Source organism: Ixodes scapularis, unplaced genomic scaffold (assembly GCF_016920785.2).
Source record: "Ixodes scapularis isolate PalLabHiFi unplaced genomic scaffold, ASM1692078v2 PGA_scaffold8__174_contigs__length_109621045, whole genome shotgun sequence".
Classification (NCBI taxonomy): domain Eukaryota; kingdom Metazoa; phylum Arthropoda; class Arachnida; order Ixodida; family Ixodidae; genus Ixodes; species Ixodes scapularis.
The window spans coordinates 98,573,174-98,588,485 of NW_024609883.1; the positions used below are offsets into that span (position 1 = coordinate 98,573,174).

Consider the following 15,312-nt stretch of genomic DNA (forward strand, 5'->3'; position numbering starts at 1 on the left):
ACGAACCAATCGGCGGAAAGAGGGAGGTCGAATGAGAAAGAGGGGCTAGCTATCCGGCAAGGCACTTCCGCCACACTTTGAACCACGTGACGCCGTCTCATTTGTAGTTCGGAGCTCCATGTTCCTCGACCTTTGAGGTTTGTGGCAAACTTGTACGATACTAACTACAAATAATCAAACTACTTGTAATCGATTACGTGGCTTGCGGAAACTTCCACCGCACTTTTTTCATCACGTGACGCTGTCGCATCTGCGATTCGGACCTCCCTGCTCCTCGAGCGTTGTCCTCGCTTCGAGCCGAAAAGGTCGACGGCGGAGAAACAAGCCCTTCGCTCACTCAGACGGAATTCCCGGAGACCGCGTGACCACGCGAGTCAGCGACTCGCACCGCCGACGGTTTTGTCTGAACTCGTACCTCGAAACGTGGGCACCCGGCGGTGGTGGTACCACGCCCCATCCTGAACGTTCCCTCTAGACTCCTCGGGGTGGAAGGATTCATCGAGCAGCAGGTTTTCTTCTTTCGTTGGTAGTGCGGCTTGAGTAGAGAATAAGAAGGGAAACTCTAATTGTATATGCGAAGGCTTTACCGAATGCGGCCTGCAGCGTAACACTCTTTTCAACACCCTTTCACAGCTCTATAATTCGGCCACTAGGTGGGGTGAAGTAGCGATTTATTCACACACACACAAACACTCCGACTAACACACTCCTAGGCTGAGGTTCAAGACCCCAGAATTTTCTACAGAAAATACAGAGGCCTATTATAGTGTACAAGCCCAAGGGAGTCGTAATGTACCTCGTCCTCTTTAGTTCGACGGTTTCAGTCTGTTATACTTTTTGTACCTCGTCAATCCCGATTTTTCTTCCCCCTTATTTTCCCTTCCCCATTTCATTTCCTCCCTCAGACGAAAACGCCCGGCACCCATCTGAAGGGTTTGTCCGTTGGCGGCTCCCTGTCTCCCAACCCGAACAACACCGCAGCGCGGCGGGTGTCGGTGTCCGAGTCGCACTCGAGGTCGGCGTTAAGCAGGGGCAGGGCGTTTCCACGCAGTGTGTTGTCCTTCGTACAAACGTTGCGCCATTGGCTAAACTCGCTGTACAAGTCCGGGTCCTGAGAACAAGAAGAAGGAAAGAAGTGTGAGACAGGTGGAAAGCGTAAGACACTTCACGTGCCTCGCACGTGACCTTATCGCCTCTTGCTGGTGGCCATTTTTGGGTCATTCCTACTCGTCCATGCCGAGAAAAGCAAATTCAGTGGTGCGACATGCACGCTGCAGAACGTGCCTCACGGGGAAAACCGTCCCACGGAGTGTGAGCGTTAGGTACGATACAACCAATAAATAAACGGAGAACTTGCCAGACAAAACCCACACGGGTCTCGCGAAAACAAGCGAGGCGAAATATCACATCGGATTCCAAGAAAACGGGGATCACCCCTGGGGAGGTTTACCCGATGTTGCGTCTACGTCTGCGCGGAAACCTCTGCCGCGCTCGGGTCCTCCGCAGTCAGCCCCCACAACCACTGGAACCCGATCCCCGGTCTCCCTCGGGAGACTCCCGTCCACGGCAATTCGTCTAGTTTACGAAATGGCCTGCCCGTTGACAGGTGCGCTTAGGAGTTATGCTGGCTGTGTAGGTTTGCCTGTCTGGATGCAACGGCCCTCGGGTTAGGGAGAAGACTTGCGGGCAATGGACCCGCCGTGGGAACAAGCAACCTCGCCGATAATGGAAAAAAAAAAAAAAAAAAGAAGAAGCTATAGGTTAAACACGCACCGGAACGTTTAGAGAAATTCTCTACGCAAAACGCCGTCTCGGCGGCGCGCTAAAATGCGACGAGCGCATACTTTCTGCAGCGCGCATTTCGCACCATCGAATTTGGTTTCCTCGGTAAAAAGGAACCGGACTTACCACCAGCATGATGTGATGACGTCATGAGCAAGCCATCTTCCTTTTTAAATACTCTAGTCTGTGCTGTCCTTCAACAAAAATGACCATAGGTGGCGCAAGTCGCCGCTCAATTTAAAGTGTTCGACGTATTCATATGTCTACCAGTTCACTAGCGCTTTTTTCGTTTGCGATATTTGTAAGCGGACAGTCAGGCGAACTATAAAGCCACCAGATAGGCTACGCTTCGGTGCAATAACACCTGAGCCATTTTGTTAGTTAACATCGTTGTCAGCAGTTATTTGTAGCTTTATCCGAAACCCAACGAAACGGTTTTACGTTCCTCGGATTCGTGACCGAGCAAAGCGATATTTCCTGACCTTCCTCCCACTGTGTCAAATGGCGAATTCAGGTGGTCGCCTCTCTCCTCTGACTTTGATTCAACAGATCGCTTCCTCCTTGCCGCGAGAGCTTCTCGGGATCCTTTTTAACGAATCTCAACTGCTGGGCTCAGACCACATCGCTCTGACATTCTCGGGCCAGTCACGGAAGCAGAATTTCTCGACATTAATATTAAATTAGAAATGGATAAAAGAATACAGCGTACTGTGGACGATTTAGCAGCATATATATACTCGCAACGTGATTAAATGACGTCTCTAACAAACACCGCGTAAAAAAAAAAAAGAAAGAAAGAAGAACAACTAGCAGCATGTGCGGCGTCGATTTTCACAGAACAAAACGAATGCCGATGTTTGTAAATAGTTGCCAACTCATCGGGTTTCAGATAGTGAAGTCGATGCGCTAGCAACCATTCGCACAGCAGACCGTCGAAATTTAAAACAATAAATATTAATAGACCAAATTTTTCTCACAGCAGATTATCATCCAGGCATCACCAACAGAACACAGCACGTAACACCATGTGGCACAAATCACTGTGAAATATAGTCGGCTTTCTTTTTATTTCACAACACAAAATTTTGAACGCACTTTGACCAAACCTGAGAACCCCTAGAAGCGAACACTAAGCTCGCTTAAGCTTAGCGGGTTTCCCACTCTGGGGAAAACGATTTCGTAAAAGCACTGCGCAGAAAAAGTTTCGAATTCGCCATAATGCTCATAGCATTTTCGAATCGTATTGGTAATCAGTTCCTCCTATTTGCAATCATCAATGATGCTAAATTATGAAAACGTTTTCTACTTACCACCAAATAAGTGAGCATAAACGTGTCCTGAAAAAAAAAAAAGAAAAAGACAGACACCACTTGAGTGCACATGGGTAAAACACATCTGCGCGAGACATTTAGACAACCTAGACACTTTCTTTGCGGGTGATACAGGCAGTGCATGCGTTCGTGTCACACACCATGCCATGGGCCTACCAACACGGGGGGGGGGGGGGGGCAAGGGGGCCCCCCCCCCCGTTTTCAGAATGGGGGGGGGGGGGCAAGGCATGTGTTTTGCCCCCCCCCCCCCGCCCCCCCCCCCCCCCCCCCCCCCCACTGAAACAGCTGCCGCTGGGCAGGGCAAACACTGGCCGGCGGTGCCCAAGGGATACCAAGGGCACCGCCCCCGGCCCTGGGTGGGGGGGGGGGGGTCTGGTTTTCCCCCCACTCAAACACAAGTTGGTACGCCACTGCACCATGCATAAAGCCGGCAATGAGCGAAATGTACTTACGAAGCGGAACTTGACGCAACCGGCCCTAGTGAAGCAGTAGTAGTTATTGTAGCGCCGTTTCAACTGTTCCAGCTTGGTCTTGAGCTGTGGGCGGCATAGAAGGCGCACACGGTCTGAGGTTTTTCAACACAGTCGAAATTTTTTCTCCGCGGTGCAGTTAGCACAGACAAGCCGTCGCCTGTTTTCTTTATTCTTCTTCCAGTATTGAAGGACTGCCATGACAACTAACAGAGTGGTGGAAAGTGCTCAGTTGGAGTATATTAACCTAAGTGTATAATTTCGATGCCCGCCGGCCAGTATATACCTTTCCAAGTAAAATGCCAAAAAGCGACGTGTCGGCGCTTGCAGTGTCGCGCAGTATACGTAAAATAGAAAACACTCGATGAAACGAGAGTAAAGTGGTTTTGCATCCTTTATACACTGTTTTATAGCGGGCGAGGGAGCAAAAAATTTTACGCGTGCAACAACATCCTATTTAGGAAAACAAAAAACGTAACGAACTATATTTAAAAATGTGGATTTCAGCAATAAACTTACACGGAAGACTTGATGTCTTTCTTAGTGACGTTTAAGTTATGTCGAGACTTTTCGCGGAACTATCCTCTACAGAATTCGGTGATAGTGAGATAGGCGAGGTGTATAAGGTGCCGGAAAATGCCTTTAAAGTGCGAGTGACACATTAAAGGAGCGGTGCAACGATATTCAATTGGAATGTTTTTCACTTGACACGAGCTTACTGGCACACCTGGGACTCAAGGATACTCACACGCAACGGCACTGGCCAAAAACTCCTTTGTTGCGGTGTAATTTCAAGGACAAAAGCGATCATTTTCATTCAACCTCTCCTTTGCAAAATTGGATGACGTAACTCGGGGATCGCAGTACACCCAAGTGACGATATTTGAATGCGGTTCATAGATTGGACCCGAGCATTGCCTGGGCACTCGACTTGGGCTCGTGATAATTGCTAGCTCGAAAAGCATCCGGGTAGTGACCCGTGTCCAATCGCTGCAACGACGACAACAGCCGAGCCATAACAATGTCTGGAACTCAGCGCGTGTCCTGCGCTTTGGCAACCCCAGCGCGTGGCTATGATCAACACTGGCGGCATATAATCGGCTCCAGATCACGTGGCCGCTTGTTCTGGCTGCGAGTTGAGGGGGTGAACGCTGCTCGTTTTTCTTTGATTTTTTTCTGGGACTTCTGTTGCGTGGGGTGAAAAACGAACGCGTGTTTCATGGGTCATTAACGTTACGGATCCGTTTTAAGCGGTATTTGCGCAAAGTACAAAAATTGTTGCATCGCTCCTTTAAAGAGTGTCGCATTCCGGGAGTTCACTTCCATCTTACGCAATATTGTGGCTTTCTGTTTTAAGGAGCTGTACAGCGGTCAAAGAACAACGAAGAACTGACAATGTTTTGAAATAATTATAGATAATATAGTTGAATTAGCACTAATATGCAATGTTCTCACATTCGTCATCACTTATGTGATGGTTTTTAAACTATCAGAATCAACCAATAATTTTCTGTGTTGTTATTTATAATATTAACCTTTTCGCTTCAAAAACTTACACCCTATACCGATGGTGCAAACAGTATTTTTTTCCTTCTTTTTTATGAGCCTGATTTTCGGCATTGATTTGTAGTATAATTATTCACGCAGGGCTTACGTACCTCGGGGGAAGCGTGCCCTTCTACGCACGTAAACAGTCGTTCCACCTTGGCCGGATCGTCATAAACATCATCTGCCAAAGAAACCGAAACGTATCCCCGTCACCAGCGCTCTACAATTCGTGTGATCTGGCTCTCTTACCCTCGCTGATAATGAACGAAAATGGAAGCAAACGCACGGGACACACAAAAAGAAGAAAGAAAGAAAGAAAAATAGAAAGAGAGAGAGAGAGTACAGACGGACAAAGAGAACAATGCTAAGCCTAATATTAACTCCCGCCGAGAAGGGGAGACGTCAGGTCAACTTTGACGGATACCAGAGGACCAATTATTTAGACTAAAATCCCAAGAACTATGTTACTTCGAGGAAGTTGAATTTCGGTGGGTTCGCAACGCTATTTTTTTAGCTTCATGATCCAAACAAAGTTGGACGCGAGATATACACCATACAAGAGACAGTCTGGAGACGCTGTCGGAGGCATGTTTTTTTCCTTGTATGACGGTCTTGTCACATTGGCCACACAAAAACTTCGTCTTTCGACATGCTCGAAGCACATACACATGCATGAAGCAAGCGTGCCTCCAAGTTATGCTTGAGCCGGGCCCGCAAATAATCCTTTCATGTGTGCAGCGGTGCAGCGGACATAGATCTTTAGTATGGGGTATGAAGCAGTTTGACTGCAGCTAAGGGAAACCGAAGCACTTTTCAAGAAATCTGAGTGAAAAGCGGACTTCTATAACTTTTTCTCCCGCGGATTCAGTTTTCGCACTTATCTTGGGCAGAAGTAAACGCAAACCGCATTTATTGTGAAGACCATACGTGCAGGGATTGCCGCCGGACATGAGGCGACCCTCTGTGCCGCCTGTTGTCTGTCCAGAGCGTCGTGATGTACTCGTCGGCAACCCCGGCCCAACTATAGTGGCGAGAAGCCCGCTGATCACGTCACTTTTGAGAGAAGTTTTTTCTCCGCTCTCGCACTTTGTTAATATGGGAAGAAAACTTGAGACACACCATTTTTAAGGTGTCTACATTACAACTTTCACATTTTGTTCCAATTCAAGGACCTCTTCTGCTTCTCTTTAAAGGGACGATGAAGGCAATTTCGAATATATTTTTGGCAATTGAACTGGGTTCCAGGTACGTCTCAGGCCACGTTGCCGAAATTTCAGCCGAAACCGGCGCTTGTGTGCCGCGAAAATCAATCAAACAGTCGCGGTAATAACCGTACCGGGACCGACTGGGGCGACGCCCCGAAAGTTGCGAGAGAAATCAGAAGAAGCGGAGCTCACGTGACCGATGCGGGGCCAAGAAGCGCGACGTCACAAGAGACGCGTCAGCGATAGGTCGAAACGAGAAACGTGCCCTCGGTCACGTTTCGGTTCGCGATTTTTAGGAATACTGTTCTAATTTCCGCTCGAATAAGCATGCAAAGTATAAATCGGACCGGAAATGATTACTAAACCGTAAATAAAACAGCATAATTGTTTTTCTCTTTGCTACGCTGGACGCGAAACGGGCAACAAGCAACTATGGGCAAACAAAATAAAAAATAAATAAATAAATAAATAAATTAAAAAAAAAGAACACGGTACTCGAAGGATTCTGCAAAGTGGTAGTCGTTCCAAATTTGTGCGCTTTAGATGGCTGTTTTAACGGTCGACTGAAGGAAGACCAGTATTCGTTCGGGCGACGCTAGTTTTCACGTAGGGGTTGCTGTTCGTGTTCTTTGACGACGCAAAGAGGACGTTCGACTTTGGTGAAAACCAAAAATGGTGCTGTTGATTTTCTCCTTCTTGGGGAGCGTCCCTGCGAAGGAACCGGTTCCCGGAACGGCCGGATCGCTGCTGCTTTCCCATCTGCATCTCCCCCGCGTCCCTGTCCTTCGGCATGCGGGCCGCTCGTTGCCGGCTGGGCGGTCTCCGTCGGGTGATGGCGGAGGCCGCCACACACGTACTCCCGTTCCGTTTGTATTAGGTCACTGAACGGAAGCTCGAACTCGCTCGCGAGAGCGGCATTGCCGTCCATAGTTGACAGATTCGACGAAACGACCGCGGCACCGCGCTAATATAACCCACCGCGGTAACCAGAGTCTCGATCTCCTAAATACTACCGATACCGACTATTCACACTTGACGTCGTATCACGGCCGAGGTGCCCGCAATCTGACGAAGGCTTATTGCGGAGAGGGCGCCGTGTAACCGAGCTTTCGGTTGCACGTCAAAAGATGCCCAGGTGGTCCAAATTAATCCTCAGTCCTCCGCTGGGGCGCGTGCCAGATGCCCGTCGTTGGTTTGGCACGTAAAACCCCCAAATTTGACTTTTGTCACACTTGACGTCACTCCCTACGTCACCTGCGTTTTCGGAGGCCCAGAAACGAGAATGGAGATTGTTCAGTTTCGGTTTCTTCTTTCGTAGGCACAAAAATACGCGTCACAAATGTCTACAAAAAAATTGGGCAGCATGCTATGTTCCCACGAAGCCTAAAAACACCATTTGAAAAAATTAAATAAAATTGCCTTCATTGTTCCTTTAAGGGATCAGGAGGGCACCTTTACTTCGATAGCGACGTAACTCTCGTTTATCATTCTGCGCTTGAGAGTGAAACGAATGTGATGGAAATCTGACGTACCGCAGATGTCGGCCGACGCCAGGCAGACCAGGCCGCAGGCTAGCAGCGCAGCCAGAGCAACCGCCTTCATGGTTCCAGTCTTGCTGGTCAAATGCGAGACTCCGGAGAGGGATCTCTAGAGCTCGCCTGTGGCTTTGTTATCTGGCGTGGTCCCTGTGACTCCTGACGACAGCGGGTCGAATGCTCGGTGCTAGTGCTACGTGAGCATCGGCTGTGCGAAACTCCTTATCAACCGCCAAGCGCGAGGTCCGGGCATCGCGGAAAAACAGCCCACACAACAAAATGCGGGAAGAAAGAAAAGTTAAACGTGGAGACCATATTCATACATATAGACCAACGACGAAAATAATCCCTGGAGAAGGGGAACAAGAGGGACAAAGACTCGGTTGGTAAAGCGCTCCACCTGTAATGCAGAGGTCCTGGGTTCGATACTCGGACCAGGTGGATTTTTTCGGTCACTCACCAGTCACCTTAGCTGTGTTTGGAGTTTGTGTTTGTCCTTTGTCCCTCTTGTTCCCCTTCTCCAGGGATTATTTTCGTCACTCTTGTCCAGCTCGCTGCACCTTTGCATTTAATTGAATGATAAATATAGACCAACACTCGACTGTGACGTCATGCTTTTGCGGTGGCGCTGATAGCGGTATGCGCGAACGCTTCATCTCACGCAAATCTGGTTGCTGCGCAGTGCAGTGCTCACAGATGTGTGTGTGTGTAAATGCGAGTGTGTTTGTAAACAGTGCGTTGGCCCGTAGGAAGGTCCCGTACTACGTTACTATGTCCCAACAATATTTCTATTCTAACGAATGGAAATGCGCACTGCTGCGTGTACTCGGGCACCCTTTTGAAGCGGTCGAACCGCTTCAAAAAGGTACCCCATTCACTTTTACGACCTTGTTGTCAGAAAGTGCCGGAGCGGATCATTTTCCGCCTCGCCATTCGTATAGTGCCATCGCCTGGAGACATGGAAGTCATCGCAGTAGTGGCGTCGCCAGGCATGTGTTTTGGGGGCTATTGCGTTCAAGGCCTATGCCTCGAACAAGACAGTTGCGTTTTGTACGAGGCTCGGTACGCCTTGAACAAAACACATCTGTTTTGTTCGAGGCCTGGGCTGCCGCTCTTCGCATACACGACTTTTATTGACGTCACAGCAGCACCCATTGTGGCGGCCTTGGTGCCGAGCGCGTACCTTCTGCGGCGCACATTTCGCCCCACCGGATTTACTCTGCGCAAGTGCGTCTGCTCTCTTGCGCAGAGGTTGCAGTGACGTCACAACGCCGGGCTCTGATTGGCTCCGATAAACGGATAGTGGGTAGACCCCAATGCTACAGCTGCCTTGCGGTCTACCAACTATCCTTCCAATCGAGCCAATCAGAGCTTGACGTTCTGAGGTCAACGCAACCCTTGCGCACGAAGCAGACGAATTGGCGCTCCGCATAGGAATGATCCAGAACGACCACCGGGGCGGGGCGTTGACATCATGTCCATGCCATGTGTATTTTATACGTCGTAGATACGCCTTTTCAATGCTTACCGCCCAGGCGAAAAATGCAGAGTCACCGGGCTTTGGTCGCGTGCGCGACGTCATGGTGTCTCGCGGAGAAGGGCTACTACGCGTGCACAGAACGCGTTTCACAGCCCAGAAGAGAAAGATGGCAGCGCGCTGAAGATGACTATTGAAACGGTCGACAGCCCAACGTGAGCGTTGTAGCGACATCCTTATCAGTCTGCCAACCGCTAAATTAAAAAAAAACAAAAAAACTTTCAGCCTTTCTACTCTGATGAAGAAGGACGACCAGCCAAGCTCTACTATGGTGGGACTATCTCAAGGACGACTTCTTGGACAACCTCAAGGACGAATTCTAGGACGACGCCTAGAGAAATTCAGCCTTTTCACTCTGGTGAAAACCAGAGTGGAAAGGCTGGAAAAGTTTCCGCCATCTATGAGCGAGGACGGCAACCAGACAACCGGAAGACCGGTTGTCTGGTTGCAACCGTCGCCTATAGATGGCGGTAGCTATCCAGAGTTTTGTGTCGACATTTATTTCGTGACGGACACGAAACTGGGGAAGCTAGCTCTGAACAGCGCCGCTGTCAAAAAACTGCGTTAGTCAAGGGAATTCATGGCCGCAGAGTGCATTTTATTTACCGCACCGATCCTAAAAGTTTCTCGGCACGTGCAGGGGACGCATTCAGTTGAGAGAGGTGAGGTTGTAACGGCCTTGTACCAAGGCGTTGGATCTGACAGCGTACGTCCCTTCAGGTTCACGCTTCTGACAAATTTTGCTCCATCTGCGGAACTCGCAGAACGAGTCGCCGTCCTAAATAGAAAAAAAACACGTGATATCAGTGACGAACATCAATTTTCAAAACACTGCGTTTCACTTTTTTGTTAATACGTCACGCAAGGAGGTTTAGAAATTGTAAACGCATTTGATAACCTCTCTAGTATAAAAGATATAGATACAACAGTAATGTTGGGGTCGCACTGCTTAATACATCATACTAGAGACAACCTGCCGAAATTGCGCTCTTTTTTTCCTACTTGTGTCCTGTCACATCAATCATAAACAAAAAAAAAAAAACTGTCTGCAGATATGTGCAAAGCATACATGTACATGTATGGAACATACATGCTTGTGAGATGCTTGAGGCATGCCTGCAGGTGAGGCATGTCATCATGGCTGCAGTGGACACCGTGTGTCTCTTGCTTGATGCACATGAGCAGCGTGACCCGCGGCTTTGTACACCAACAGAGTGTTTACAAACAAGCCCATGTTTGCCCACGCCAGGTGTGGGCACTGCGCATGCGCAAAAACCAAAATCGGGAGGAGTGAAGCGTCTGCGCATGCGCAGAACCGGCAGCAGCGCCACTACATTAGCGTGACGTCAGTGAGTTGAGTTAGTGCCACCTGCAGAGTAACGGAGAGCTTAAAAACTGCTGAGTGTGGAGAGTTTCGAAAATCTTATTACAGAGTTGTGTCGTTAACAAAGTCATCGAAACGGTCTACGCCCCACGCCCAATGAAATTGGAGCATGAGCCGATAAGAGCGTCAAGGAACTAATCGGGGAGCAAGACGCGTGAACATAATTACTTTAGGCCAACACACCCTGCCTTCCCTCAGCTGTCATGGACTCTGCACCAACGCGCGGCCCTGATGTTACACCACTGAGGTGGCGCTGCCGTCGGCACTGGGCATGCGCAGACGCTTCCCTTCGCGTGAATTTGGTTTCTGAGCACGCGCAAACGACGCCGGATTGTTCGTAAACAATGTTAAGGTAATCCTTCCGCAATTTCGCGGTAAATTTGATTGCTCGAGCAATAAAAGTTAAAAAGAAAAGACATGAAATACTGTAGTCTCCATAAAACTATAAGACTTTTTGAGGCAAGTTTGTCCCGTTAACGCGGCGCGTGTTTTGTGAGAACTCCACGTTGTTTCGTATAGGATAAACGTTATTGATGCGCTCGATAGACCACATAACGACTAGCAGTATCTTCCGAGTGATATAGTCAATAAATAAAGTACGGTTGTACTTACCTTTTTGAGCGTGCTATAGATAAAGTCATCCTGCGAAAAAAGAAGAAAAAAAAAACAGCAACAACAACAAGAATGTAGTTTCAAGAAAAATACAACATCTGCTTTATACCCAACATGCAGCGCACGGCTGGCAAGCATTTTCAATTATTAAAACTTGAAACATAACCGCGTAAGCTAATTCTGCGGTGTATATAATATATGTTCAGGCAGCGCGGGGGCGGCCCCTGTGGGCGTCTGGTATCGACGCTGTAAATGAGAACTTTCGCCATCTCAGTACGGCTGCTAGCAAACGGGCAGTTAATACACGACAGCAGCCCGGTACGATGCTCATCCAGATCGAAACGGTGAAGGGTGGGGGGAGTTATATATATATATTTCGCTAACTGATCTGGAACCAGTATCGCAGCAGTTTTGTAGCTTTCTTTTTTTAGAGTAATAAAAACATAGTTTGCGCACAGTTTTTTCAAGATCAAATATACAAAAGTAAAAAAAAAAACTTACATAGGGCGGGTTCAAGCAAGCTATACGAACGAAGCAGACGTACGTCTTGTCGCACGGATAATACGTTTTGATCCTGTGGTAGATCTCGGTCTTGAGCTGTGAACGAGAACAATTTGCATGTCACTTAATTCGCCCTAGAAGACACGTTGATCGAATCTCAAGGCCACTGCAACCAAAGTTTTTCATACCAAACTCCTCATCATAGGACGCCATAGACACCCCAACAGCCGGGGTTAACTGGTCATAGATCAAACAAAAGACAGCCTCCAAACACGAGTCACCACAATGTCCCTGGTTCGAATGCCGCGAGCCAAGTTTCCTCTGTGAACTGGTTTCCATGAGGCCTTCGAAGCACGGATCTCGCGGTGACTCGCGTTCGAATCTGTATGTAGACTGTCTTTTGAATGATGTATAAGCAGTATAAGCAGTTAAAACAGGGCTCACAGTACTGCTCATATAGCATACAAAAACGGCAGACATGAATACAGAACTATCGCGGACACGCGCGTCAATTATGTTTTCAATCTGTCTGCAAACAGTTTTTGTACGAACAATACCTCAGGACCGTAACACAAAGAAACACGCGCTACAGACAGTGGTTGCAGGCTGTCGTTTGTATGTTGTATAAACAGTTTGACCGCGGCTTTAGAAAAAAAAAATACAGTACGACGCTTAAATTTCGCATTTATGAGCCTCGCTCGTTCCCAAGCAGTGCAATCGTGTCGGTAGCGTGTCTGGCTAGCAAACGAAGGGTCGTGGGTTCGAATCCCGCCTCCGCCTAAAGTTCTTAAATTATTTTCTTTAAGGAATGTTAATTACTCTATAAAGAGAAATCATTTGAGACATACGGCGACCTTTACTTCGCGTTACATGTCGCGTTTTCATCACTTTCATTCCAAGCGTGACGTCACGTTTCTCGTGAGCGTTGTAGGTGGTTCGAAACTCCGGCGCGAGGTCATGTCGCTTCGACGTCATGACCCTGTCGACCAATCAGGATTATCCCGTCCCGCCGACGCCGGCTTTTACGCGACACGAGCTCCTTGAAGCACAAGCTTTAAATATAAAAGAACAATAACGAGCTATTGGTGAGCAAGGAATCACCCATTAGACCCGGTCGAACATACAGGATATGTCGCGTACAAACTCGATCTACTTTGACGCAGAAAATGGAGTCTCTTCTGCAAGGCAGAAGATCCCCTCCGCTCCTAGACCGAGAGGGAGCAAACACCAGAAAGAGAGGATATGAAAGAGGTGAAAACTTAGAAACAAGCAAAAGAAAACGCGTCACCTAAAAAAAAATAAAAAAAAAATAGTCTGTGAGTTTGCTTTGATCTAGAACACGGAGACGGTCAATACAACACCACCTAGAGTATAATGAAGGCCCGGGACCGACCACCTCTTCGTCGATTATACGTCATCAAAGTAGGCTGGAGCCAATTCAGCCATTGAATCACATCAGCCGAACGCTGATGACGAAGCACTTGTGACCAATCCGCGTCTTCGCTCGATCTGACTGCTATGACGTCAAAATTCTAGTGCACAGGATTTGATTTTTCTAGGCGATGTTGGCCAATCACGGCGAACAGTACCATGGGTCTAAGCGAATGACAAAGTGCCGAACACGATTCGACAGTGGAAACATGCGACGTGCGCAGGGAGTAATGTGAAGAAGTGAAATGGCATGTGTTCATTGTCTGTGCACACGCCGCACTTGTTTCTGTACGATCGTGTTCTGTGCTTCGTCGTTCGCAGTTATCATGATGCTGTTCGCCATGATTGACTGCCTCCATGTTCTGCAGCAAGGCGAACTCACATACGTCAAAATGTTTTATTCTTATTTTTTTTTTTTAATTTTAGTGCCGATTTGAAAATAATGAACACAACACAAAACGGTTGCCGTGGGTTGGCAGCCCTACTCACCTTCGGTGAAGCCAGGGCCTCGATACACACGTAGATCATCTCGACTCTAGTGGGGTCCTGACTCAGGACATCTAGAACAGGAACCACACCACGATCTCTCACTTCTTCATTCGTGATTTCCATCGCTATGTCACTCATCTCAATTTGAGGCCGAAATACAAATGCGATAACTCTCCAGTATCTGCATTTACTCTTCTTTCTTTCTATCTAGAGTTAAAGAGAACCACGAGTTTACAAGAGTACCGATCTTACGTCCTGCGAATCCCATAGCCAGAAGCTATGCGACGCGAAATTTGGTCAAATAAGAGGAGAGCTGTTCTATCTATCACAATCAAAACTCCTCCCATCGTTTCGATCCTCCGAGTGTTTACATCACCTCAATCGAAACAAAGTGAGCGCCCTGTCCATAACCTCCCACCCCTCACTAATCACAAACCACCGGGACACAACAATCTGTGGCAGTCTACGAAGAGGCACCCTCAGAAACTTTGATCGGTGCATAAGACGCGTATGCGCACGTATGCCACGTATGTCCGTGGCTTTGGCCTGCCGTAGTGACTTGTCCACGAGAATGAAACCAACTCCTCGAATATGGCGGACGTACCGCACATGTCAGCGGAGGACGTCCTGTAGACAAGCGCAGCCAGGAGCGCGACCATCACCAGGACCTTCATCCTTTCGGGCGCTGTCTACAAGTGCGGGTTCGGAATCTCTCGCAGAAGACCTTCCACGCCTTCTGTCACACGGCGTTTCAACGATGTCAGCAAAAGGTTCAAGTTCCCGCCGCCCCCTGGCGAAACGGCGCTCACAACAGGATTAAGATCTTGCTGATGGAGCTCTGTGTCTGCGAACGTCATCTGGATGCTATCGTCTGCGAAGTCTTTAGTGACAGCTTTGGACGGGACGTCGTTCAGCAAGAAATGAGTTCTGGCCAGTCATCTAGTACACGTTTTCAACGAGTAACCAGGTGCCATTACTCGTTACTAGTTCGAACAGTCACTACTACATGCGGAACTTGTTGCTTGGGCAAATAGCAAAAGAGTAACTTACTCGCCGTCGGCGAGTCCTAAAAAAAAACTCGTTACTGGAAGTAACGCGTTATTCAAAGAACGCCTCAATCTAAGAAACGCATTAAAAACGTAACTCTAAAAGTAAGGAGTTACTTCGAAGAGTTCGAGTTAAAAAGTGGCCGAAGGAAGGCTACAAAATGCAAATGCGGTACGAATAACAAATCAAATCGCTGCAAGGACAATCGGAAGGAGATGCCATCTTGTTACTTCTGGGTTTGAACAAAATTAATAATGTGCTTGTGTCCTAAAAAAAAAGAAAAACAAATCGTTTGTTTTACTCGGTCAGAAAGCAACCAACCAATATATTTTGCTCGTTCTTGCTAGCAGAAAAAAAAAGTTAATGAAGTTGTTGTTTTGGTACCGAAAAGAAAGTGATGAGTCAGCACTAACTTGTAACGCGTAACGCTCGAATCTGCG

General features: G+C 48.0%; 2 protein-coding genes across 2 annotated transcripts; both read right to left on the minus strand.

Moving 5' to 3' along the window:
* Positions 1-620: 620 nt before the first annotated feature.
* Positions 621-7,946, minus strand: LOC115310384. The gene is made up of 5 exons (XM_029968744.3): positions 7,869-7,946; positions 5,242-5,312; positions 3,566-3,649; positions 3,093-3,119; positions 621-1,111 (listed from the first exon to the last, which is right to left on the minus strand). Exons 1-5 carry the CDS (start codon positions 7,936-7,938, stop codon positions 902-904), a joined length of 462 nt encoding a protein of 153 aa, XP_029824604.2. The 5' UTR covers positions 7,939-7,946; the 3' UTR covers positions 621-901.
* Positions 7,947-9,997: 2,051 nt separating this feature from the next.
* On the minus strand, positions 9,998-14,565 carry LOC115324685. The gene is made up of 5 exons (XM_029985313.4): positions 14,430-14,565; positions 13,826-13,896; positions 11,906-12,001; positions 11,405-11,434; positions 9,998-10,186 (listed from the first exon to the last, which is right to left on the minus strand). Exons 1-5 carry the CDS (start codon positions 14,497-14,499, stop codon positions 10,058-10,060), a joined length of 396 nt encoding a protein of 131 aa, XP_029841173.2. The 5' UTR covers positions 14,500-14,565; the 3' UTR covers positions 9,998-10,057.
* Positions 14,566-15,312: the final 747 nt, after the last annotated feature.

What these genes read in the sequence shown, in the direction of transcription:
- LOC115310384 (XM_029968744.3), bottom strand. Translation starts at nt 7,938, where the DNA reads ATGAAGGCGGTTGCTCTGGCTGCGCTGCTAGCCTGCGGCCTGGTCTGC. An exon ending in AAGGGCACGCTTCCCCCGAG is followed by an intron (nt 3,650 to 5,241) that starts GTACGTAAGCCC and finishes TGCCGCCCACAG; the next exon opens with CTCAAGACCAAGCTGGAACA. An exon ending in GTTGCGTCAAGTTCCGCTTC is followed by an intron (nt 3,120 to 3,565) that starts GTAAGTACATTT and finishes TTTTTTTTTCAG; the next exon opens with GACACGTTTATGCTCACTTA.
- LOC115324685 (XM_029985313.4), bottom strand. Translation starts at nt 14,499, where the DNA reads ATGAAGGTCCTGGTGATGGTCGCGCTCCTGGCTGCGCTTGTCTACAGG. An exon ending in GTCCTCCGCTGACATGTGCG is followed by an intron (nt 13,897 to 14,429) that starts GTACGTCCGCCA and finishes TTCCTGTTCTAG; the next exon opens with ATGTCCTGAGTCAGGACCCC. An exon ending in TCTATAGCACGCTCAAAAAG is followed by an intron (nt 10,187 to 11,404) that starts GTAAGTACAACC and finishes TTTTCTATTTAG; the next exon opens with GACGGCGACTCGTTCTGCGA.